The sequence below is a fragment of the Amphibalanus amphitrite genome, unplaced genomic scaffold (genome assembly GCF_019059575.1).
Source record: "Amphibalanus amphitrite isolate SeventyFive unplaced genomic scaffold, NRLGWU_Aamphi_draft 000735F_arrow, whole genome shotgun sequence".
Lineage (NCBI taxonomy): Eukaryota > Metazoa > Arthropoda > Thecostraca > Balanomorpha > Balanidae > Amphibalanus > Amphibalanus amphitrite.
Window position 1 is genome coordinate 90,138 of NW_024882229.1, and position 24,891 is coordinate 115,028.

The window sequence follows — 24,891 nt, forward strand, 5'->3', positions numbered from 1 at the left end:
AGGCCTGAGGCGCCCCTGCAAGGCCGGTGGTGCCCCTGGCAGGCCTGTGGTGTCCATGGTAGGCCTGTGGTGCCCTTGCTAGGCCTCTGGTGCCCCTGACAGGCTTGTAATGCCCCTGGAAGGACTGTGGTGCCCCTGGGCCCTGACAAGCCTGAGGTGCCCGGCCATGACAGGCCAGTGGTGCCTTGCTAGGCCTGTGGTGCCCCTGACAGGCCTGTGGTGCCCCTGGCAGGCCTCTGGTGCCCCTGACAGGGTTGCGGTGCCCTTGGAAGGACTGTGGTGTCCCTGGGCCCTGACAACCCTGAGGTGCCCCTGACAGGCCCGTGGTGCCCTTGTTAGGCCTGTGGTGCCCCTGGCAGGCCTCTGGTGCCCTTGCTAGGCCGCTGGTACCCCTGCGCCCTAAGAGGACTGGTGCCCCTGAAAAGTCTGAAGTGCCCCTCGGCAGGCCCGTGGTGCCCCTGACAGGCCCAAGGTGCCCCTGCGAGGCCGGTGGTGCCCCTGGCAGACCTCTGGTGCCCCTGGCAGGTCTGTGGCGCCCCTGACAGACCTGTGTTGACTGGTGCCCCTGCTAGGTCGCTGGTGCCCCTCACAGACCTGTGGTGCCCCTGGGCCTTGACAAGCCTGAGATGCCTGGCTATGACAGGCTCGTGGTGCCCCTGATAGACCAGTGGTGCCCTTACTAGGCCTGTAGTGCCCCTGGCAGGCCTCTGGTGCCCCTGCTACCCCTGCGCCCGGCCGAGGACTATGGTGCCCCTGAAAAGCCTGAAGTGCCTCTCGACAGGCCCGTGGTGCCCCTGACAGGCCCAAGTTACCCCTGCAAGGTCGGTGGTGCTCCTGGCAGGCCTCTGGTGCCCCTGGCAGGTCTGTGGTGCCCCTGGCAGGCCTGTGTTGACTGGTGCCCCTGCTAGGCCGCTGGTGCCCCTCACAGGCCTGCGGTGCCCCTGGAAGGACTGTGGTGCCCCTGCCCCTAGGGGTGCTCATGGGCCCAACAGGCCCGTTGTGCCCCTGACAGGCCTGTCGTGTATACTTGCTAGACCTGTGGTGCCCCTGCTTCCTGGCGGGCCTGTGGCGCCCCTACAAGGCCGTAGGTGCCCCTGACAGGTTTGTGGTGTCCCTGGAAGGACTTTGGTGCCCCTGACAAGCCTGAAGTGTCAAGGACAGACCCTTTAGACGCCAGGGTCAAGTTCGTCGGACTGACAACGATTCGCTTACCTGATAACGTTCCTGGTAAGTACTCACTACTCAGCGTCCACAACATATATACATAGCACATTCATATATACTTGCTTACAATTGGTAAATGTGGTTGTGGCAAAAGTTAAGATACTGACTAAAAATAAAAATTAAAAAAAAACTGAAAATGGGGGCACCACCAAAATGAAGTGGACGAAATCCGTTGAGTTTTTAATTTTGGGTATAGGTAGGGGCACCACTTCGATTCATGACCCTCCCCTTGGAGTTTTCCTGGATCCGCCCCTGGCGGTGTTTGCGGTTGGCGGCTGGCGGGCGACTTTTAATCGTTTTCGGTTAGCAGTTAGCGTCGGTGTGGTGCGGGCGGTTTTATTTTTTTCGGCGTTTCGGCGTTTTTTTTTTTGTGTGTGGTTTGCGGCGGTCGGGCGATTTTTTTGCCGTTTGCGTTGGCGTTTCGGGCGTGCGTTTTGCACGTTTTGCGGTGTTTACGTTTTGCGGCGGCCGGGGCTTTGGGTTTTTTGCGGTGTTTGTCTTTGGCGGCGGGCGGGCGGGCGGGCGATGCTGGCGTTTTTTTTTTGCGTCGTTTGCGGTGTTAAATTTGTTTGCGGTTGGCGGCCGCTTTTTCGTTTTTTTGCGGTGTTTGCTTTTGGCGGCGGGTGGGCGATTTTTAGGCGTTTTCGGTTGGCGGTTAGCGGGCGTGCGATGCGGGCGGTTTTATTGTTTTGCGGCGTTTTTTTCGTTTTTTTATTTGCGGTTTGCGGCGGGCGGGCGTTTGTTTATTTTTTTGCGACCTTTGTGTTGGCGTTTCGGGCGTGCGTTTTGCGCGTTTTGCGGTGTTTGCGTTTTGCGTCGGGCGGGCGTTTTTCACAATTCAAAATCCAAACCTTCGGGCCACAGCGTTCCTCGAAAAGCGCTGCCCTCGATATTCACCACTGCGACATATGGTGACATTAGAGCCGGTCTGCCGTGTGGACCTGTGTCTCTGTGGGGACAGCTCAGCTCAGCTGCTGTATGATTCTTATACCAGGATCGTCTACATGAGACAGTCTTACATCTGGATTCCGCCTCTGTATTTTCCAGACTCTGCTGATGCCTGGGACATTACGTGGAGTCGCTATATCAACGAGAACAACTCTCAGCAGAAGAACAAACTGGTCAACGGCCTGGCGGCGGTCAGTATACTCAGTAGTTCGACTCGTGCGTCAGTGCGCATAGCCGTACTCGTAGTGTGGTATATCGCAGTGTGCAGTAGTGTAATATCGCAACGAATTGTGGCCATGAAAAGAAGGGGAGGGGTGGGGGTGGGGGGGGGGCGCTTTGTCGTAGGTATCAATGCTTCTCCTATCTAGGGAAGTTCCGTGAATGTTGTCCTAAAGTGGTGACGATATTTGGCTTTAAGCTGTTGCTATCTTTCTGCAAATCTTCACTTGAAATTGAGTGGGAGTTATCTCCAGCCGAAATTGTATCCACTGACACACTATGATTTAGTCTTTGTTCGGTTGGTATTAGGAACCTTATCAAGACTTATGCAGGGCTCACGAGCAAATATTTTTTATCGAAACAGGCCCGTTGATTGACGATACCCGCGACGACTGATACGGCTGACATGAGAGCACGTACCGGCGAGCATGTTACCTCTGATACAGTCGAGCATGTGGGAGCGCTGGTGATCCCCCCAGTATCAATGTGACCCTGACCGGTCTGACTCAGCTCAGTCCCGCGAGCCAGTGGCTGTTCATTGGCTATGACCTGTCGTCTTAGGTCACACTCAGATGACCGTGACCCGTCTGACCCTCCGGGTCACACTCAGTTGACCTTGACTTCTCTGACCCTCAGGTCACCCTCAGTTGACCTTGCCCTCTCTGACTCTGAGGTCACCTTCAGTTGACCTTGCCCTCTCTGACCCTCCGGGTCACCCTCAGTTGACCGTGATCCGTCTTACATGCAGGTCACCCTTAGTTGACCGTGAGCCGTCTGGCCCTCAGGTCACCCTCAGTTGACCTTGCCCTCTCTGACCCTCAGGTCACCCTCAGTTGACCTTGCCCTCTCTGACCCTCAGGGTCACCCTCAGTTGACCTTCCCGTCTCTGGCCCTCAGGTCACCCTCAGTTGACCTTGCCCTCTCTGACCCTCAGGTCACCCTCAGTTGACCTTGCCCTCTCTGACCCTCAGGTCCGCCAGCCATGGCTGCTCAGCCGGCTCCTGAATCTCGCCAAAAACGAGAGCTACGTCCGCTCGCAGGACTTTTTCACGCTGTGCTCGACCGTGGCCGCCAATCCGGTGGGAAATCCAATCGTCTGGAACTTCCTACGGTAAGCAAGCCAGCCATAGGGAATCGATAAGTGTGGTTCAATATGGTAAGCAACCCACAAAAAATAATAATAATAGAAGCGTTTGAAACTTTGACCACCGAAACAGCACAGCTGGATGGGAAAGTATATGGTGACCGCAGGCAATGGAACACATGTTCGAGGAATGCAGGCCAGCAGACTATAGGTACTCATTAGAGGGGATCTCGCCATACACAGGAAACTACTAAAGTAGTCTGCAGCTGTTGTTTATCTGCAGCCAGTTGGCCGCATTTGGACCATGCAATCCCTGGACAATGGACATTATGAACTCTGCCCATTCATGGCACTGGCCATTTCGACACTGGGCATAACGACACGTACCCTGGACATTATGAACCCTGGCCAGAATGAATGCTCCCCGTTTCAACCAATGTCAGTTCTCATCTGCCCTGTCGGTCTTCCCAGACATGCAATGCAAACTGACTTCGATCTTTATCGTCAGATGGACAAATTGGACAGTCCCATTTCCAAAAAGCCACTTTGAACCGTCCTTATTTCATCCGCCACTCATCAAGCAGTGTTATCTTCCTTCAGTACAGACTCATCCCATCTTTCGACAACGGCAAATGATCCACAGCCGAGCTTCTGCAGACTGCTGACCTGACCCGTGTCTCTCTTTCTCCAGGGCTGAATGGGAGTCGTACCTGGTGCCGCGCTTCTCGCTCAACGAACGCTACCTGGGCTTCATGGTGCCGCGAATCACGCGCCATTTCGACACGCAACTCCAGCTGGACGAGATGCGCCAGTTTTTCGCGCGCTACCCGGAGGCGGGCGCCGGCGAGAGGTCGCGTCGTGAGGCGCTCGAGACCACACAGGCCAACATCAACTGGCTGAAAAACCACAGGGATGAGCTAGCTAGGTGGCTGGCTGAGCGAAGCTGAACGCGACGCGGACCCTCAGACGATTGTCGAATCCACCGCTAATAGAGTGAATCGCATTCTTTGGCTCTCGGTGATCAGAAAAATAACTCAACCGGTTGTATGTGAGCCGTTAGGATAGGGCAGCCCATCTTGTCCTTTGCAAAAACTGTGCCTGATTTGGTTCCACAGTCGTCAGCTCAGAAATAGGCAGCTCGTTTCACCAATGTATATTTTACGTCATTTTAGACGGCGTGCCCGTATGCGCAGCTGTTTGCATTTGTGCCAATACGTTTTGTTTGTTAGTTCGTGGAAGCGGTCGGATGATTGTGGTCTGATCAGTACCTATGTAGCCTGTGTGTGTGCCATAGTGCTGTACGAGTGTTTACTAACGCGTCCGTGGGTTTTTATCAGAGGACATTGCAATAAAGCGATGGTGTAGTAAGCAGTGTGTCGAACTGTTGAGGTGCTGATGCCTGAAAGAAGATAACTGCAATGAATTACTTCCTCTCTTCGGTCTTACTGAGAGAACTAAACGGGATTGGCTTTGTGGAAAATGAGAGAACTAAGACCTGCTGAATCGGGGTCATACTCCTCGCCAGCCCATTTCTGATAGAAGTGGACCAAACGCAGTGAGTCGCGCCCGCAGCTGTATTCCGAGAAAGCCCAGCGAACGGAGAGCTGACATCATAGCAGCGGTCCACAAACGGACTCATTTGCAAGGTTGGCGAACATACGCCCGTATGTACCGGGGGATCACTCATATAAGCAGACAGGATCACGCTGTGTGCAGCAGCTCACGTACGTAATAATGCTGTGATTGTCGAATCATCATCGAATAGATGCACATTGCGCGCACATCTACTCATATAAACATGCACAGTGATTCACGAACAAACGTGCACTATATCGAGTATAGTGCACGGTATACATATAGCAGCTGTGTACCCCACAAAGACTCATGCACAATCGTAAAGAAGTATATAATGTGATACGATCGTCAGTCAGTCAAATCGACCTCATTCACAACTCTCATATAAGGAGCTACGGAAGACGCCCACAAGACGGTCCACGCAGGCACCATAAGACGAAAGGCACTAGAAGAGGCAAGGCATTGGAAGGCACACAATGAGAGATGAAAAACACCGGGACAGGCTTTATGACAGGCATTGGACGAGACACACGTTGGCATGAATGTTGGAGAAAAGAGACACAGACAGGCAAGGCACTGGAAGAGTCAAGGCACTGATACAGGCACCTGAACAAGACAAGGCACTCGCAGACCACAGAAGACAAGACGCCGGCGCAGCGGATACGCGAAGCGCCCGTATATAAGCGGTACTATGAAGACCACAGCGGCACATCTGCAGCTGCCCCGTCCTACGCTACACTCCCCGCTCACGGCTCACCGCGAGTGTACACCGAACCGAGCTGCGCCCACTGAGACTGCCACCGTGATTCCGGCTGCCGCTGACACTCAATATAAGCCCGCTCAGCTATTTAGCTTTGGTAATCTCACCGATCCCACGCGTCCATATACATATTTCATAAAAACATATACACTCCGCCGTCCAGCGACGACGCTCCGCCGGCAAGCACTACGCTTCTACGCAGTTCTACGGCGCTGTCGGCGGTATAAAGCTTGTGTGGCGCGGGCCCGCCGGTGGCCCCAGGCCACTCGGTCAGTATAGCTCAGGTAGCCCCTCCGTCCCCTCCCCCCTCTCTCCCTCTCTCAGTCCTCTCCCCAGCCAGTAGTCCGGTCCCGTCGCTGGCGGGACACGCTGACGACTATACCCAAGTGGAGAGGACCTGTGCACGTCATATGGTCCCACTAGGCACCCACAGTGCCTTGTTTTGCTCCTGCTCGACTGCTGCCTTCACCTGGGTGCACAGATAGGCCATGTTGCCGCCGCCCGGCACCGTGGCTGAAACCGAAAACACTCGAGTTAGTCGGCTAAAACATACTTGCATGCAGCCACAATCACGGATAAACAGTAAGACAAGTAGTCATTGACGCATCAAGGTAACGCCATGGTTCCGCTCCCCCTCCCCTTGAACCGATAGACAGATACCTATCACTAGCGTCACAACTACAAGTCAAGCACAGATTACACGTGACATGATTGGGCGATGATTCATCGGTCACAATGGACACATACGACACATCAATCAATAAATCGTACGCCCAAAACACCGTCCGTTCTTCGCCGCATCGTCTCCCCACACCCAATTATTTCCATCCACGCCGCCCATCCCCGCAGTAGCTGCCCCAGTCAGCCCAGCCCGCCGTCAGCTATCTCACCGGATAGGACGTTCTTCAGGTCGTGTTCCAGCTTCCTGGCGTTCTCGTGCATGTCTTTGGCGGCCTTGGTACACACCTTCTCCATGGGGTACACAGACTCCCGTACCTGAGGTGCAGAGATAGAACACGGTGTGGACGCGAGTTCTGTATTACTGGTAAACATGGAAAGGCGGGAATCGGGCATTGGCAGCTGGGGGCTCAGATGCAGGTCACGATAGAAAGCTGAGTGAACATGCAACATGCGAAACTTTGAGCTACCGTGGTATATTTAACTAACAAATGCCCGCCTCCAGTATTTCTCTGACGAGACATCGCGTACCTATTTACAAAACGATAAAAAATTTCCACGTTTGTTTGACGGATAAGTGTTCATCTTTCGTCTTTGCTTGGCGGTAATGCATTCACTCCCAGCTCGCGTATTTGTTTGACGGATAAAATTACCCTCACCTCGGGTTTTGTTTGACGGACATAATAAAACTCACCTACCGTATTTGTTTGACGGTTGTAATTATTACGCTCAACTCGCGTATTTGTTTTACAGATATAATTACCCTCACCTCGGTCTTTGCGTATTTGTTTGACGGATGTATAATTACCCTCACCTCGCGTATTTGTTTGACGGACTTGAAGCGCACCAGCAGCACGATCGGGTGAATCCGGTGCCGGTGCAGACGGCCGAGGGCGCTCACATCCATATCGAGAACACAGTGGCGATCCTGGCAAAGCAAAGGAGCAGGAACAGCGTCACAGTACAGCACAGTCTCAGTGTCACAGCTACAGCACAGCAGTCTAGTGCTATACGGGTATAGTGCAGTGCTACCTGCTAAGGTACCCAGTCCTTATCTACTATCCAACATCCTTCTCTCTGCACTACTCGTTCTATCCATCTCTTCCTTTCTTCTGGTGATCTTTGATTGTGCATATCCGGCGCTTACACTAAGTACACAACTTTCCCGTAACTTTTCTTCAACAAACTCCCCTCTCCTCCATCAACACTCCGCGTCCCGCCTCCCTCGCCCCACCTCACCATACCCGCTTCCCATATACCCTTCCCCCACCCTCGACCGTCTCCTACACCCCCCCCCCCAAGATTACTTTACTACTCCCCCCCCCCCCCACCTCCCGCCCGGGCCACTACTCTCGTATACACATCCCTCTCGTTCCCTATATACCGTCACTCTCCCAAGCACCCTTCTCCCGTTCTTACCCCTCCCCCATTCCCCGTCTTCCCACACTCACCCCATTCCCGTCCCCCCATACACTTACCCCTCCCGCGTCTCTCTCCCCGTCTCCCTACACTCACCCCATCGCTCCAGTCTCGTATGGCCGCGGCGGTCAGCACCTGATAGTGGCTACCCCGTCTCCTGTAGTCGACTATGGCCGCCTGCTGAACGCGCTGGTCGATCGCCGCCTGCTGTGTCCGCACCACCTCCAGGGCCGGCCGGACAAACTGGTGGGGATACTCAGCACACAGTCGGTCGGCAATCAGCTCTGACAGTGGACCCACCACCAGCACGGGGCGCACTGAGATGTACGAGTCGAGTCGCTCCACGCGCTGGTAGCTGCTCACCGTCTCTGTGGAGACCGACGGCTCCGAGAACTCGTTGATGCTCACGTCACTGAAGCTGGCCAGCTCCTTGCTCTCGCGACTGGAGGAGCGCTGGTGCTTGGACTTGCGCCGGAAGATGGAGCGGCGGATGGAGACGGAGCTCCGCCGGCCCGGGTCGCCGGAGGAGACGTCGCCCTGGGAGCGGTTCAGCTGGTTATCGACGCTGAACTTACTGGGGATGATACCGCAGTGCAGTTTCCGTCCGTTACTCGTATCGAGTAGCCACGCCTGCCACAGACCGGGCTGGCCGTTAAACATGGTGTTTACGACGAGCAGTATGTTATCCCGGTGGAACTTCAGCTCGGTACCATTACCCGCCTCGGGCTGGTAGTCGAACTGCGCCCGGACGTAGAACGAGTCGCCGGGCTGGTCGCGCACCTGCAGGTAGCGCTGGTAGCGGTACACCACCCTCACAGTAACCTTGTCGGCGGGCTTGGCCAGCTCACAAGCCGCCTGCTCGGCAGTGGCTCGCCGCAGGTCCGCGCCGTTATACTCGAGGATGCGGTCCCCGCAGCGCAGTCCCGCCGCCGCCGCCGAACTGCCCGTTTCCACTGAGTGCACGTAGATTCCCACGGCGTTCCCTCCGACTAACTGCACTCCCAGGTTCGCCGAGCCAGCCGACTCGAGGTACACCACGCGGGCCGAGGACTCCTCATCCTCCTCCTCTGAGGAGTCGCCGGCGGCGCGCCGGCTGACGGCCGCCGGAGGGGCCGCCTCGGCGCCGCCCTGTCTGCGGCGCACGGTGTCGGAGCGTTTCACCGTCTCCGAGCGGCTCAGTGTGGACGCGACCTGTGCCATCTGCTGGCGGGTCAGAGTGTTGGCCTGACTGGCGGTGGCGGCGGCGCCGAGCGCCAGCGGCCCGCGCAGAGTCGAGCTCCCCGACGGAGGCACGTCCTCCCGCTCGCGCTCGTCGCGGCACGGTTTGGGGGAGTTGCACGGGGTGGGCGAGCCGCTACAGGAGGGCTCCGGGCGGCCAGAGTCCTCGTCCTCATCCTCGTCCTCCTCGTCCTCTCCCCCGGAGGAGAGCGGAGGATGGGCGTCGTACCGGCGCGCCAGCTCGTACCGGTCCGGGTTATACTGCACCAGGATCCGTCGAGAGTCACCACACTGCGATAGAACACTAGCAGCCATCTGATGGTTGGCAGTGCGGAGATTGATCCCGCACACCTCCAGAATCTGGTCCCCCACCTGGAGGTTCACCTGGGAGGCCAGGCTCCCGTGGGTGACCTCTGCCACGAACACCCCTCCACTGGGGTGACAGGAGATCGAGATCCCGAGCTGGTGGTCACTCCGCTCGATCACTATGTTCCGTAGATCCCCGGGCAGAGGTTTCGTCCGCCAGCTGGAGCTGCCGGACGTGGAGCAGCCGCCGCCGCCGGGGTTCAGCAGCTCCACGCTGAAGCTGGGTGGGCTGCCCGGCTCGAGCAGGTCCCCGCCTAGCTCCACGCTGCCAGCTGAAGGGGCCCGCTGCCCGCCGGGGGACGACAGGCGACTGCCGGGCGCCGAGGCCAGCCGCGCGCGCGGGCCCAGCGCCGGGTCCGGGACCCTGCCCGGGCCGTGGCGGTGGTCCGCCAGGAGATACCCCGGCCGAGGGTAGCCCGCCGTGTAGTCCAGAGAGGGAGACGGCGCGTGAAGGTACAGCCCGTGCGGCAGGTTCGGTGCCGTCGGGTCGAACGCAGGGTCATACCCAGCTGATCGTCGCTGTTCAGCCGCCGACACCGCCGACAAATGTACCGGCACAGGAGACGAGTATCGAGACGTCGGCGCGTGCGTGTGCGTGTGGGTGTGCGTGTACGGCATGTAGGGAGGCACAAACGACACTGGCGACCCGTACAGAGAGCGTAGATGAGCACGCCCCGCGGCCGGGCCGGCAGCTCCACCAGCCGCAGCCGCCGCGCCCTCAGTCAGGTAGGTCACCGCGAGGGACGAGCCTGTCTCCACCGGACTGACGTTAGACTCCGAGTCCGACTGGGAGTACTTGCCACTCTTCTTGGTGTAGTACTCGAGCCCCTCCTTGTCCAGTTTGACGCTCTTCACACTGAAGTCGATGCTGGTGTCTGATGGGGTGAGACTGGCCCCCAAGTCGGGCGGCGGCGGCGCCCGCGCCGCGCCGTACTGCTCCCTCAGCAGATAGTTGTACGGGTCAAACGGAGACGCGGCCAGCGACTCCTCGCTCTTCTCGTACGACTTGTCGAGTTTGGTGGTATCATCTACCAGCATTGAGAGTGGCATTCTCTCTCGGCGCCGGCCGGGGCGGGAGACGGTCGCTGCGCCGGCGGCAGCCGCCAGGGCAGTCAACTCGGTCGAGCCGCCGGCCCCGCCCCCGCCGCGGTACTTGGGCCACGTGCCATTGCGCTCCTCGCGCCTCCGGCCCCGGCGGCGCCTCTTGTCGGCCTTTTCACTACTCTCTAGCACTGCATTGAACTGATCGAGGACATTCTGCGCCTCGTCGTCAATACGCGCCTCTGTCGGTGCGGAGCGCTCCTTGGAGCGTCTTCCCGAACACACTATATCCCTCACCATGGCCAGAGGGCTGCGGGCTCCGTCCCCGGCGGCCGCCTCTGCCGGACTGGACTCAGCACGCTGACCACCCGTCGACAGACGGTCTCTCCGCCGCGACGAGTACGGGGACGCGGCGGCAGCGGCCGGCGTCGCCGTCTCGGCCGGCAGTCCCACGCCGGGACGAACGGTGATGGTCAGGTTAGGAGACGAGTCGAGCAGCTGCGCCACAGCGTCGGCACCGACCGCCGTATCCACCACGGCGCCATTCACCATCAGTAGTCGATCGCCGACACTGAGCGTGCCATCCCTGGCGGCCGCGCTACCCGGTTCAATCCTCCCAATGTACACCCCCTGCTCCAGTCCGATACCGTGATACTCCCTCTCCGACAGTAGAAGGTGCGTGGTGCGCGCGGTGCGGCGGCGTCTCACCAGGAGCCTCACCGCCCCCACACTACTCCGGACCGCCTCCTGCACCAGTCGGGCCGTCATGTTGGCACAGTCCAAGCTCCCCACTCGCAGCAGGCGGTCTCCGGGCATCAGCCGGCCGGCGGCGGCAGAGTCGGGCGCCACGGAGCCCACGGTGACCGGCTGGGGCCCGCCGTCGGCACCCCGCTCCCCGTCCACACCGCCGATCAGAGAGACGCCGCGCAGACGGTCCGAGCCGCACGCCTGCCGGGGAGGGGGGGGGACGGAGGTCAGTGGACGGAGGTCAGGGCGGTACTGCGGGTCTGTGGGACGGGGGGGGGGGGTCACCTCGGTTCAGTGACACAGAACATTGGGTCTGGTCAGGAAAACACAAGGGACGGGGGAGGCCATTTCAGTTCAGTGACACAGACTGTGTGAATCTGTGTAAGAACAAATCCACGTTCTGAACGTGAGCCAGGTCAGCACAGCTCGGTGGCAGAGGCAGTGGGCAGTGGGTTAGGTCAGTACAGCTGAGGTCTATGGGATGGCAACAGGAAGTCACATCAGTTATAGAGAACGAGTTATCATCTCACCGGGCAACACACGCCGGTAGAGGCATCCATTCACTCGAAACACTGTCTGTCAGGCCCGACAACGTATCGACAAGTTGGGGGGGAGGGGGCATTCAACAAAGCCCTTCACAGAGTAAAGCAGGCCACTCGAGGCGGACAGGAAATATCTCAAGACTCAAGTACAGCCCTCTGCAGACTGCGTGGTAGGTATTCTTTTTTCGACAAAACCGAGAATAACGCGAATACTATGCTATCGGGCACTCGGAAATCGTAACAGCAAGATGCGCGAGACTCCGCGGCTTAGATTGGCATTACCATCGTATGCATTTTCCATCCAGTTTGGCAACAAAACCCAAAAGTTTATATTTGCCCCCAAAACGAACTCTTACATTTTGTTGCCACACAAGGCGTATGCTTTGTTTATTGATAGGCCCTATCGAAGGAGTGGAGCATGGCGCATCTATTTGCAGTGAGTTTCGACCGAGTGATAACATGACTTTTGAATTATTATCAGTTTTGTCGGAAAAAGAATACCTACCACGCAGTCTGCAGAGGGCTGTACATCTCAAGTGTAGCTCAGGGTAGCTCAGGCTAAAGGTGGAGGTAGATGCGAGGCGATAAATACCATGTGGCGTCACGAGAAATTACGCGCAGGCCCGGCTGACGTCATCACTCATCATGACGTGACCACTTATAGCATTTAATAATGCATTTATTATGGTATTAGGCAAATAAATTATATTTTCCATTTGAAAGTTCCCGAATCTTACGAAAAAAATATCACTATTCCACCCGAAACCGAGTAAGTTTCAGGCATTCTAGTGACCATGGCCTGGGTAGATGACATATCCCTTTGGTTTTCCTGTGCCTGGCCACGCCCACGGTTCACTGCGGTGATCTAGTCTCTTCCTCCCAGCCCTTCCTTACCGAGTCGAGTGTGAGGTGCAGACTGAGCCACTCAGGCCTCTCGGGCTCGGCCAGTCCCATCTCCCCGCCCGGCGACGGGTAGCAGGCGAGGTGCGACTGCTGCTCCAGCTGCTCCCTGTAAAACACAGACAAACACACACTCAGCAGGGTACAAACATAAACACAAACAGCAGACAACACACACACAGGGTAGCCGGCGAGGTGCGACTGTTGCTCCAACTGCTCTCTGTAAAACACAGACAAACACTCAGCAGGGTACAAACATAAACACAAACAGCAGAGAACAAACACAAACAGCAGGGTAGCCGGCGAGGTGCGACTGCTGCTCCAACTGCTCCCTGTGTAATGCGGACATACAAACACTCAGTAGGGTACAAACAAAAACAGTAGGGTGGCCGGACGTCAGGTCAAAAAGCTGCTCCGTTTACTCCCTGTTATACGAACACATGTGATTCAAACAAACACTCAGCAGGGTACAAACATAAAACTGATACTCAAAAGACGGAAAACGCACAAATCCGTCAATGAGCGAGTCAGATGACACTGCTTCACTTCCTCTTCCCGTAGCACCACTAACAAATACACGAGCAACACAATAGCTGCGCCTGCTCTTAAGCACATTACCGGCGATTGTATGTTTCATTTTCATTATGCATGTCTTGACCATTGAGCGGACTAGGTTGGCTTGAGTCAAGCTGGGGCCCCCATCGAGCACTGACTGCCCAAAAGATTACCGCACTAAGTTACCTACAATTTAAGCCCCCTCCCCCTACCACACCATTCCTCCCCAGTCAGTCCGCGGTCCTCACCTCATCTGTTTGAGTTCTTTATTGGCCTCGTTTTTCTGTTTCCGCACGTCGTCCGCATCCCGAATGGCCTTGGCCTGGTCGCTGACCGCCCGGTCCCTCTCCCTCCGCAGCCGGTCGCACAGCTGACGGATGCTCTCCCGTTCCATGACGATTTTGTCACGCTCGGCGAACGCCCAGTCGCGCCGCCGCTTGGACACGTCCGCTTCTTGTTGGCACTCTGTGGGGGGACGGGTGAGGGGTGTCAGGGTAGTGTGGACTCTGTTACGACTTACTGACGAAGGCCAGAGATCAGGAAGGAAGCATCACAAGGGGCGCAAAGGACAAAACCCGGAGCAGACGATAATGTTGACAAGCTGGGACAGAGGCAGACCCATGCAATTCCTACAGAAAAGACTCCGGATGAGACGAACGGACGCACGGATAGCCCTCCAATAAAAAAGGTGTAACACAACAATAACATAATACAGATCCTTTTGACATGGGATAAAGACGTGCGCCAGACTCATTTGTTGTCACATCACGTAAACGTCTTATAATTGACTGCAGTAGTTGAAACAAAAACTAAAAGGCGAAGAAAAACCGGAAACCCTCTCGTGACACGAATCAGGGAGCCACATTACCGAGCAGATTCGAAAAAAGTGAACAAAAACCCTCCCGTGGCATGAATCAGGCAGCCATCACCGCATCATCAGTCTCACCGTGCACCTCCTGCTGCAGTTTCTCGGCCAGTTTTCGGAGTCTGTCGACCTCAGCGTTGGCGGCGTCCAGGTCCTCCAGTCGCTCCTTGTAGGACTTTGTGTCCGACAAACGGCCAGAGTCCAGACTGTCCTTACTCTTGGTCCTGAGGGTAAACGTCGCATACCGTCCATCATGTGTGTTATAAAACCATCGGTAAAAAACTGATGCAAACGAATTGTAACTCGTAGCCATGGGTGTTGATTTCCACCGAGTTGGGGGTGCTCAAGCTCTCTAAATTCCACGCCGGCTCGGCCGGCTTGGCTTTGGAGCCCCAGGAGACGGCGCGGGTCAAGGTCACCGCTAGGGCGGCGGCGGATTTGCTGCGCCCGGGCATCCCCAACTGGGCGGAAATCGACACCCATTGCTCGTAGCACAAACCATTTGGAAAAAAAGAATTGGGCAGCCGGCAGAAGCTGGTAGAGCATGTTTTGATTATACGCGTTTTTTCCATATTATAAAAAAATCGACAAAACTACCAGCTCTTCAAGAACCTTCTCATATTTTCCAGAAAAAAGGAGTATGGATATTGAGTAGGTATGTAGTACCTAACGTATCAAAAGCAACTCACGCACCATATTTCGAAACCACCACTGATAAGCACTGATTATCGACCACCACTGAGGCCAATAATATGTCCCCGGCCTGCTCGTCTGACCTGTCCTGCTGGATGCTGTCGTAGCTGTTGATGTTGCTGTTCCAGCTGTTCTTGTTCGGCGCGTCGTGTCCCGCCCCCAGCTGGTCGCGCAGCTCGTGGGCCCGCCTCAGGGCCCGGTCCCGCTCGGCCAGCGCCGAGTCGATCTCCCGGCGGAGCGACTCCCGCTGATGGAGAGGGGAGAGTTAGACTGGAGCCGAGGTGGAACACGTTTGGTAGACAGATGGTAGGTCTTCTAGACAGCTGATGGTAGGTCTTCGGATACGCGTAGGATATGTTGCCATAGTGCATGTCTGTCTATAGACAATCAACAACGAGCCTTGGGCATACTGAATATTAGCATGGGTTTTGGAATAAGAATAATTGTCAAAGATCATTAAAAACAAAATCATTACGTCGATGTTTCATCTAGGGAAATATATCGTTTGATAAAGCAGCCTTCAGCAAGAAAAAGTCACGCGTAGAGTCTGCCATACACATCACGGCATACGGCATACACAATACACATACCCGTGCCATGCCCAAGAACATTTTCGTACATACACAGCGCACTGCCAGGTCAGTGTCGCATGACTGCCCTGCATCTATCACACGCCCCTCAGTCTATCCCAGGAGCTCCGCTCTCCAAGCAGCTCGACCTATCCTACCTCTGAGGTGATGTCTTTGTTTCTGGTCTCCAGCTCCTTGACTCGCGCCTCGGCTGTCGAACAGTCCTCCTGGAGCCGCTCCATCTCCTTGTGCACCGTGTCGCGCTCCTCCAGGATCTTACTGCGTGTCGGAGAATACAAATACACACGGTTAGGATATTCTGGTCGGAGTCCCGCTCCTCCAGGATCTTACTGAAATTTTACCAATAGAAACGCACGGTTAGGATATAAGTCGGACGGAACCCTGCACCTACAGGATCTTACTGCGATTTTACCAATACAAAAAAGACACACATAGAAAGACACAATTGACGGCCACACTGTAAAACCTGTTCGGCGGCACTGACTTTGTCTCGTAGACGGCGGCGTTGCGCTCCTCGGTCAGCCTCTTGACCTCCTTATTGGCCTTGATACGGGACGCCATCGCTTGGTTCACCTCCTTGTTGGAGTCCTCGTGCTTCTGCTGCAGCTGTGGGACAGAGGCGGATAGAGACGTTAGAAACACGACAAGCGGGCGCCGTGCAGCGGGCAGAAAAGATAGGTATACTGCTGACAGTCAAGGTGGTTACCGGCCTAATCAGGGCGGCCTGGTAACCCCAGAACGAGACCCTCAGCGACCATACGGGCCACAGCATATCCAAAGCCACAGAGACCAGGCAACGGCCAGATCTTTAGACTGTCGCTTGCTCCCACCTTCCATGCGTCCTCTGCAGCCCACCTAAACTGCCATCGTTTCTAATGGATGGCTCATTGAGCGTATGGTCCACCTCCAGGTCCTAAGCCCTCCGAGCATCCCCCGACGCCCGCTCCAGCAGTCAGCCCACACCCACCTTAATGCAGGCCTCCTTGAACTCGTTCCGTTCACGCAGCGCGTTGTCCCACTGTCTGATGGCCGCGGTACACTGCTGTTTCAGGCCGTCCCTCTCCCGTATAGCGGCCGTCCGCTCGCGCAGGGCGGCCCCCTGCTGTTGGAGGGCTTCTTCCAGCTGGGCCTTTAGACGGGATACCTCCTCCTGAGGGAACGGGGGGAAGGGGAGGGTTAGCAGACTCATCCAGCTGGGCCTTTAGACGAGACACCTCCTCCTGAGAGGAGAGAGGGAGGGGGAGGGTTAGCAGATTCATCCAGCTGGGCCTTCAGACGGGACACCTCCTCCTGAGGGAAGGGGGGAATGGGAGGGTTAGCAGACTCATCCAGCTGGGCCTCAGACGAGAAACCTTCTCCTGGAGGGGCGGAGGGGGCAGGGGAGGGAGGGTTAGCTGGGCCTTCAGGCGGGACACCTCCTCCTGGGGGAACGGGGGGAAGGGGAGGATTAGCAGACTCATCCAGCTGGGCCGTCAGACGAGACACCTCCTCCTGAAGATAGGAGGGGCAAAGGGTCAACAGACTTCTATAGAGGGCCTCAGACGAGACACCTCCTCCTGAGGGAAGGGAGGGAAGGGGAACGGTAGCCAACTCCTCCAGCTGGGCCTTCAGACGGGACACCTCCTCCTGAGGGAACGGGGGGGGGGGGAGGGGAGGTTTAGACTTATCCAGGTGCGTCTCAAGACGGAACACCTCCTCCTGAGGGAGGGGAGGGAGGGGAGGGTTAGACTTATCCAGGTGCGTCTCCAGACGGGACACCTCTTGTTGTTGTTGTTGTTGTTGTTGTTGTTGTTGTTGTTGTTGTTGTTGTTGTTGTTGTTTATTAGGGTTTACGGGCGCGTCGACTGCGGTGGTCAGACGGGACACCTCCTCTTAGGAGGAACAAGATGGGAAGAGTGGAGAAATAACATTCAGCAGGACCTCTTCCGACTGTGTTTTAGGCGACAATATACGTCCTACTCGGATACTCCTGAAGGAAGGCGGGGAGCATGGCTACGCACAACTGACCTTCGACTCTTTAAACACACGTCAATCACAACTCGATATACACTACAGAATCCTCGCCTCAGACGGTAGCGGTAGCACTAGCTATTAAAAAAAAATCACTACTCGATATTATTCGCTACTTTATTGCGGTGAATATGAAATATGAATGCGGTGAAATATGAACGATATAAGTCAGCGAGAAGAACTCTGACAAAATGGTGCTTCACCATATCCTATCCGACTTAACTCACCTCTCCCCTTTTCACTGCACCCCTCCCTCTCTCCCCCTGTCTCACCTGGGAGAGCTCCAGTTTGCTCACAGCCGCCGAGTGTGACGTCACGACACTGTCGTAACGGCTCCGCAGGGCGTCGTACTCGTCACGCATCGTCTCGTACTTGTAGATGGCGTTGCGGTACGCCTGGTGCGGCGGCTCGTCACCGCAGTCTTTGGCGCCGCCCTCCTGTGGGCGGTCGAGGTGATAATGAAACTTTTGATTGGAATTACCAGAGGGATTAACTGACACGGCAGAGGATGAGTGAGGAAATGCAATTTAGATATACATCCTGTTAAGATGAAAAAGACGCCTGTAAAAACGTCGTCAGTCCCGGCCAGTTGAATAACAGTGAGATCCAAAGGCTGTTCTGGTTTTTCACAACACCTTACACGCAATATCACAAATCACAATAGGCCGCTGGCTAGAGTTGTATGACATATTGTATGACATGTATATTGTATGAGTTGTATGACATGGAGCGTTGAATGACATATTTCATCACGATTATTGTGAATTGGAAGATGCTTGGCTCGAAACACACATTCACCAAAAGATCTCCTAGCTTGAATAATTTGGAAAAAGAAAATTCTGAAAAAAAAAACTGACGACGGTGAGTCTCGAGACGTCGAGAGTAATTACCAAAAAAGTGTCACTTTCCATCTGGGGCAGCATATGATTTTGGACTACTAGTTACTGAAGGAGCCAGTTGCATTTAACAGCACTTAGGGATGCCCCCTCCCGCCACGGACGTCCCCTCTCCCTCCTCCCTTAGTCCCGCACCTTTCTCCTCTCGCCGTCGTCGAGTTTGAGCTGCGCCTGCGCGCGCCGCAGGTCCTGCTGTAGCCGATCGCGCTGACCGCTGACCTCGGCAAACTGAGCGCGCAGAGAGCCCGCCTCGGCCGCCACCGACTCCAGCTTGGAGAGGGCCACCTTGTGCTTCCCGCGCGCGCTGTCGGCCTCCCGTTTGGCGGTCTCGTAGTCACGGACCGTGTCGGACAGTCGTCTGAGCGGGGGAGGGGGGGGGGGAGTCATTGAGGGTCAACGGTGGGCGATGCGTTGGTTTGGGGTTTACAGGGAAACTGGGTTGTCTCAAAAACAGGGTATATAGTAAATCAAACTTATTGCTGGAGCCGGCCTGACACACTACTCACTGAAACTCAACCATTATGCTTCAATAGAGCCTAAATAGAGCAGCAGCTGGGAGAAATCTCTCACAATCGCTCAGCACCAAATCCCCCCCCCCCCCTTCTTTAAAACATAGCACATGCCCTATCGCGATCCTGATCTCACATCGACAACCTTGGTCTGTTTTCTTCCTCATCCTTCTCAACTCACTTTCACCCTGATCGTCAAAGCCCCCCCCCCCCTCCGCCTCCCCCACTCACTTCCTCATGGCCTGTAGGTCTAGCATGGCCCTCTCGTAGTGGAGCCGCAGCTTCTCGTGATCCTTGGAGGAGACGGTGGCCGGAGCGGCCGCTGCCCACGAGCCATCCATGCTCTGGCTGCCGTGACGAGACATGGAGTCTGGGGGCAGACGGAACAGGGGCGTTACATACAGGTGTGTGTTTCGGAGCGAAACAACTGCTCGAGTGCAACCGGGGCGAGCCAGCGGTGGACGAACTGTGTTGTAGCGTCGGTCGTTGAATAGGTGAATTTGCACTAATACAAAAATGAGATGGAAACAAAGATGTGTAATGACTTGGAATGAAGTAAACTAATAAATAACTGGTGCATAAGTAATTTGTGTGACTAGGTCACCGGGATCACTACCACAAATCTGTAAATAGTTATATAACTAGATCACTATAACTACGTGCATAGCAATCCGACGGAGTCAACACTTATCGTACTGTCCGAGTATCCTCCCCTCCCTTCACCTCACCGCCTGTGCCCCAGGATCCGCTCCCATCCCCCCCCCCACACCACCACCACCACCACACACACACACTTACCATACTGCCCGGCGTCGGCCCCGGCCGTCTGGTGGAGCAGCTGCAGCGGTCCGTGGCCTCACTGCCTGTGCCCCAGGATCTGTTCCTATCCCCCGCTACTTACCATACTGCCCGGCGTCGGCCCCTGCCGTCTGGTGGAGCAGCTGCAGCGGCCCGTGGCGGCCGTGGGCAGGCGAGGAGGGGTCGTCGCCCAGCCGGCGGATGGCCAGCTCGCGTTCAGACAGTGTCTTGTTCAGTTTGGTGAGCTCCTTGCGTAGGCTGTCCCGCTCGTGAGTCACCAGCTGACGGCGAGGGGAGGGGAGTCAGTGACGGAGAGTCGCAGAGCTGAGCTGGCGTCTGTTGTGTTCGCGTGTTATAAGACTGTAGGGAGAATCGGGTGCAGTGAACAAGAGCATTGGTGAAGAACTCAGCCAACTTTCTCACAAGAAAACGGACCACCTCATAAGTCAAATATCAACCAAACAAAGAGCTAGAAGCAGTGACGCATCAAAACCATGCTATCACCCTCCAGTGCAACATGGCAAATAAAATTTGGATCGGAAGCCGCCACAGTGTTCTTTGCAGTCTCATTGATAAGTAAGCTGCCATATCTACTCCCAGTACGGGCCTGGGGCGGACGTTCGAGCTATATGTTCAGTAACTTTGCCTACGAGTAGTTTTCCTACATACACACGAAAACGGCTAGCTTTAGGTGTTATTCGCAACCTAATCTTTTTATATGACGACGTTCACTCGATAGTCTGGGGAATCAGGGACATTGTCGAAAGAAGGACAAAGGTGTGTCGCTCCCAAGTCCGAGTGTGTCGGGAGTATCTCACCTTCAGTTCTGCCTTGAGCAGTTGCAGGTTCGACTGCTGCAAGTTGTAGTCCTGCGGGGACAGCGAAGACTCCTCGCCGGGACCGGGAGTCAGGCGCGACTCGTTCATACCTGCGGAGCACACCGCTCAGTTAGGACAGCCACTAGCCAGGGAGGGGAAATGGGTCGTGGCTAGACCTGCAGGGGAACACATGGGGTAGTTAAGGCAGCCAGGGAGGGGAATGGGGAGCTGTGTGTGACTAGACCTGGGGAGCACACAGGTCAGTCAGGACAGCCAGGGAGGGGAACGGGGGAGCTGTGTGTGTGGCTAGACTTGTTGAGGAACACACAAGGTAGTCAGGACAGCCAGGGAGGGGAATGGGGGAACTGTGGTGTGGCTAGACCTGAGGAGCACACTGGTCAGTCAGGACAGCCAGGGAGGGGAATGGGGGAAATGGGTCGTGGCTAGACCTGAGGAACACATGGGGTAGCAGGGAAGCCAGGGAGGGGAACGGGGAGCTGTGTGTGTGCCTATGCCTGGGGAGCACAGGCGGCTGGACCGGTCAGGGCACTTGTGGACTTGGAGGGGTAGCATGAGTTAGAGGGTGGTGTTGATATAAGCACAGTGACCGTAGACCTGGAGGGTCGTGTTGATGAGCGTGTTCAGGGCTTATGTTAGAAAATATCGAGGGGCATATATGGGATGGTGTTCTTGGTCTTCCACATTGCTGGTGGACAATATTTATATGATTCTTGATATATTGGACGTGAGTGGTACAGTGTAATGACTTAATTAGACAGGTGCATGCACCAGTAATGGCAGGATGGTATATCATTCATCAATGACCAATCGTGATAGTGTTATACGAGTCTGTATATGACACAATCTAACAACCTAGCACCAGTACCAACTAGCTGTAGCTGCAGACTATGCATGTCCATGACGCAGCACTGGCCACCTGATGCAGTTGTGGTGCCGATTAGACTACTGGCAGCCGAGCCCCACCTGCCGGCTACCAGTAACTGCGTTAATACCGTCGCCCCCCACCCGACTCACCGCGCGGCCGGCCGGTCGTCTGACTCGAGTAGGACGGACTGGCTGTACCGCCCACCGTCGCGCGAGTCTCAGACATCGCGCGCTGCTGATGGCCGCTCATCGTGGCCACGGGAGCATCTGCAGACAGGGCGGTACGGCGTCAGTCAGCAGTCAGCACAGGACAGAGCCAGGTCAGGTCTGTCTGATAGAGGGACAGGGAAATCATAGCTGGAGAACAGGGCAGACGACGCAGGCGGCACAGGGCTGGTCACGGTCAGCTAGTCTGTTAGTGGAACAGAGACAAAGCTACAGAGTAAATAGACAGACAGTATAAAAACAGAACTAAGTTAGCACTCTCTGCGATCAGGTAGCTGGACAAAGAAACAACTAGTGAAAAGAATCACAGAGCCTAGTAGCTCAGTGATCAGGTTAATGGGACAAGGAAACAATTCCACAGCAGAACAAACAGGACATAACCAGCTCACTGCAGCCTCAGTTAGTGGGACAGATAAATGGCTGCAGAACAGAACACAAGGAACAGAGTTGGATAAGCTCGCAGCAACTGATAGGGGAAGGAGCATGGATGACACACCCCAGTCCCAGTTAGCCTGGGGCCTTGGAGTCATTTACATACATGTAACAAGTGGTAGGTAACAACAGTTGTGGGCCAATAATCATTCTTTGAATCAGAAGTTCAGTTGGAAATAGTAGCTGACTCTACTTCAATCTCTTGTCTCCAGACATCCTAATCAGAATACCAAATTTAGAAATGACCATTGACTCATGAGTCATTCAATTTCTGAGAAAACAACTCAGAATGTCGCTGATTTAATGTTGTTTGTTCATCTCATTTCATAACAACTAATACCTTCAACAGCTAGGTAATCTGGGTACCATCATCTGATGTCTGATATTAGCTTTACTGCCTGTCATATAGCTTTCAGTGTGCTGGATTGGATGCACATCAAATGTTGGTAACCAAAAGCACTGGATGCAGCAAAATCCATGATCAAAATCCATACACTGCTATTTGGTAAACACTGGTTAAGTTACCTTCCTCATCAAACATATGCAGGCAGAAGAAATAATATCAGCATGAGTGGAATGCTAGCTTGAATTAATAGTACAAGAGGCATAGTATGCAATGAACAAAAATGCATAACAATACACATTAGGTACCTACCTATACCTGATTCAAACCTGTCTGATCTATTATGAACTCCCTACTAGCTAAATGGGATAGGTAGCTGCTGCCAGTGCTGCCTGCTGGTCTATTGGACTGCAACAGCAATGAAGTTGACAGCAGGTACCAGAGAGCCAGAACTGAGCCAGTCTGCATTTCAGAAAGCAATAATTCTTTAGGAAAGGTATAATTCACAATTATTATAAAAACTGTTTTAAATGCAAATTATTCCCTAGATGACCCCAATAAGCCTCCAAGACACAATTTTCCTGGACATTCATGCATCTGCAGTTTGGGCAGCCACACTAGCTAATCCCAGAGGGAATGCATCAACTGCATTGCTCTTCTGTAACATCTAAAATGATTGGTAAAATTAAAATTTTGTTTTCTGACTAAGGAATAAAGCTTTTAAAACTTTGAAATGGATAATGCAGCTCAAAATGGCAGTAATGCACAAGAAGGCATAATCTGAGGAGTTTTAAATTTGAGAAACTTTTTTAGAAGCATGATCACCTCTCAGTATCTAATAAGAGTATCACATTTCTGGAACTACCTCGGTCCTGGACCCTGTTCAAGTGCTCCGCGGCAGCCACGACTAACATCCGTGAGGCAAATTAAACTTTTTGTAAATGACTATCACTTTAGTTAGAACTGTTCATTATCTTATTACTTCATTATGAAATAGAATCATAAAACCAACAATGCCAGCCTACACAAAGAGTAAAATGTACAAGTTAAGGGGAATAGTTCAGTTGGGGAAACTACGAGGAGCCAAACAAAAATTGGATTAGCCAATCAGCGGCTGGAGTGGGCGGGGCGATGACCATATATGGTAATAAAATCAGACAACTTCATCTTTTCAATGAATCCTAGCATTCAAATGAAAAAATAAGGCATAAGAATGTTTTTTAACCACACAAGACCTACACTCACTCGGTGCATAATTAACTGGCGGCTCTAAATAGCAGAGTTACAACGCAAGGTCAAACCGTGATTGGCAAATATGGCGGATTGAAACAGACGCGCCAAAAAATGTAATCAGTATCGTGGTCTAAAAATGTCATTATTTTTATTATTTTGTTTATGGTTTTTGTTATTGTGGTTAAGTTATTATTTTAAAATTAAATATCTTTGTTTATTGTAATTAAATTAAATCTTTTAACAGTTTTCTTTCATAAAACCAATCCATTTATTGAATGGCCAGCTGATTGTGACGCCCAGAACCTGCAGAAAAAACCGTTTTCCTATCGCCGTTTTCGAGTCAATTCGCCAAATTTAATCAACTCACGCTAATTCCTAGTGAAAAATGGAAGCCTTTTCTCTCCAATAAGTGGACGCGATACCGCAAGTACTGGCTTGTTATACCGTTTTTCACCCTTAGTAGTGGGGGCTGCATTGATGCCCATATATGGTCATCAAAAGTCCATTTATTGACCAATCCATTTTTTGACATTCGCCTCGTAGTTTCCCCAACTGAGTTCACTATCACGAAATAAGTTTTTTTTTGCAATGGATTTATGACTTTTATCCTCAAAATGATTAGCAAAGAAAATAAAACTTTTTATAAAAAAAGATTATTATCTGTATTTTAAGGAAGAACTATTCAGTTTTCAAGGAGGGAAGTGACCCTTGCAAGGCTGCAAGGCGCACATTCCTCAGCAAGGCACCTTTTTCTAACGAGAAATGGAATATATTTGCCTAGGGTGATCGTTGGGCCGTAAAACTCCTAATTTGTGCTTGTCTCGGCTCAAGCTACGGAACTGCTATTTCAGTCCAAAATCCCATGTTAAAATTGAACTATTTCCTTTAAAAGGGCAAACACTTCAACTTTGAGATCCAGATACGCGACGAAAGTGACCCGATGGCCGAATACGCCGCAATCAAAATAGGATCATACTTAGGGTAATGATATACAAAGTATATGAGACGGCATTAGGGATAAAAGCTTATACTTATTTTAATCTAACAATGCAAAGTCATAACAATGCGTACCTTTTTCGTGGAAAAAAAATAGCCAACTCAACGTCTTCAACAGTCTTTTCCCGTGTTCAAGGTTTCTGCAATTGTCACAGTTGTCGTTCACAAATTCACTGCTACAAACCAGGGCTGCGGAGTCGATGAATTTTCGGCGACTCCGACTCCGACTCCGACTCCGGCTTTCAAAAACCAGCTCCGACTCCGACTCCAACTCCGGGCAGAATTGTCGACTCCGACTGACTCCAACTCCCGACTCCGACTC

At 53.8% G+C, this 24,891-nt stretch overlaps 2 protein-coding genes across 3 annotated transcripts in view; one reads left to right on the forward strand and one right to left on the reverse strand.

Moving 5' to 3' along the window:
- Window positions 1–4,843, forward strand: part of LOC122365367 (glutamyl aminopeptidase-like) — a 94,980-nt gene extending 90,137 nt beyond the window's left edge. For both annotated transcript variants that reach the window (XM_043336523.1, XM_043336524.1), the window contains 3 exons: window positions 2,272–2,363; window positions 3,363–3,502; window positions 4,167–4,843. In XM_043336523.1, coding sequence (XP_043192458.1) covers window positions 2,272–2,363; window positions 3,363–3,502; window positions 4,167–4,422 — 488 coding nt within the window. In that variant the 3' untranslated portion in view covers window positions 4,423–4,843. The remainder of the gene's footprint in view (window positions 1–2,271; window positions 2,364–3,362; window positions 3,503–4,166) is intronic.
- A 192-nt stretch (window positions 4,844–5,035) lies between these two features.
- Window positions 5,036–24,699, reverse strand: LOC122365369 (disks large homolog 5-like). Its single transcript, XM_043336526.1, has 18 exons — window positions 24,645–24,699; window positions 21,491–21,607; window positions 20,456–20,565; window positions 19,741–19,918; window positions 19,071–19,209; window positions 18,466–18,688; window positions 17,707–17,871; window positions 16,392–16,574; window positions 15,909–16,030; window positions 15,562–15,682; window positions 14,918–15,081; window positions 14,223–14,365; window positions 13,525–13,741; window positions 12,716–12,830; window positions 8,004–11,480; window positions 7,303–7,416; window positions 6,701–6,806; window positions 5,036–6,323 (listed from the first exon to the last, which is right to left on the reverse strand). Exons 2-18 carry the CDS (start codon window positions 21,588–21,590, stop codon window positions 6,217–6,219), a joined length of 5,784 nt encoding a protein of 1,927 aa, XP_043192461.1. The 5' UTR covers window positions 21,591–21,607; window positions 24,645–24,699; the 3' UTR covers window positions 5,036–6,216.
- Between the last annotated feature and the right edge of the window lie 192 nt (window positions 24,700–24,891).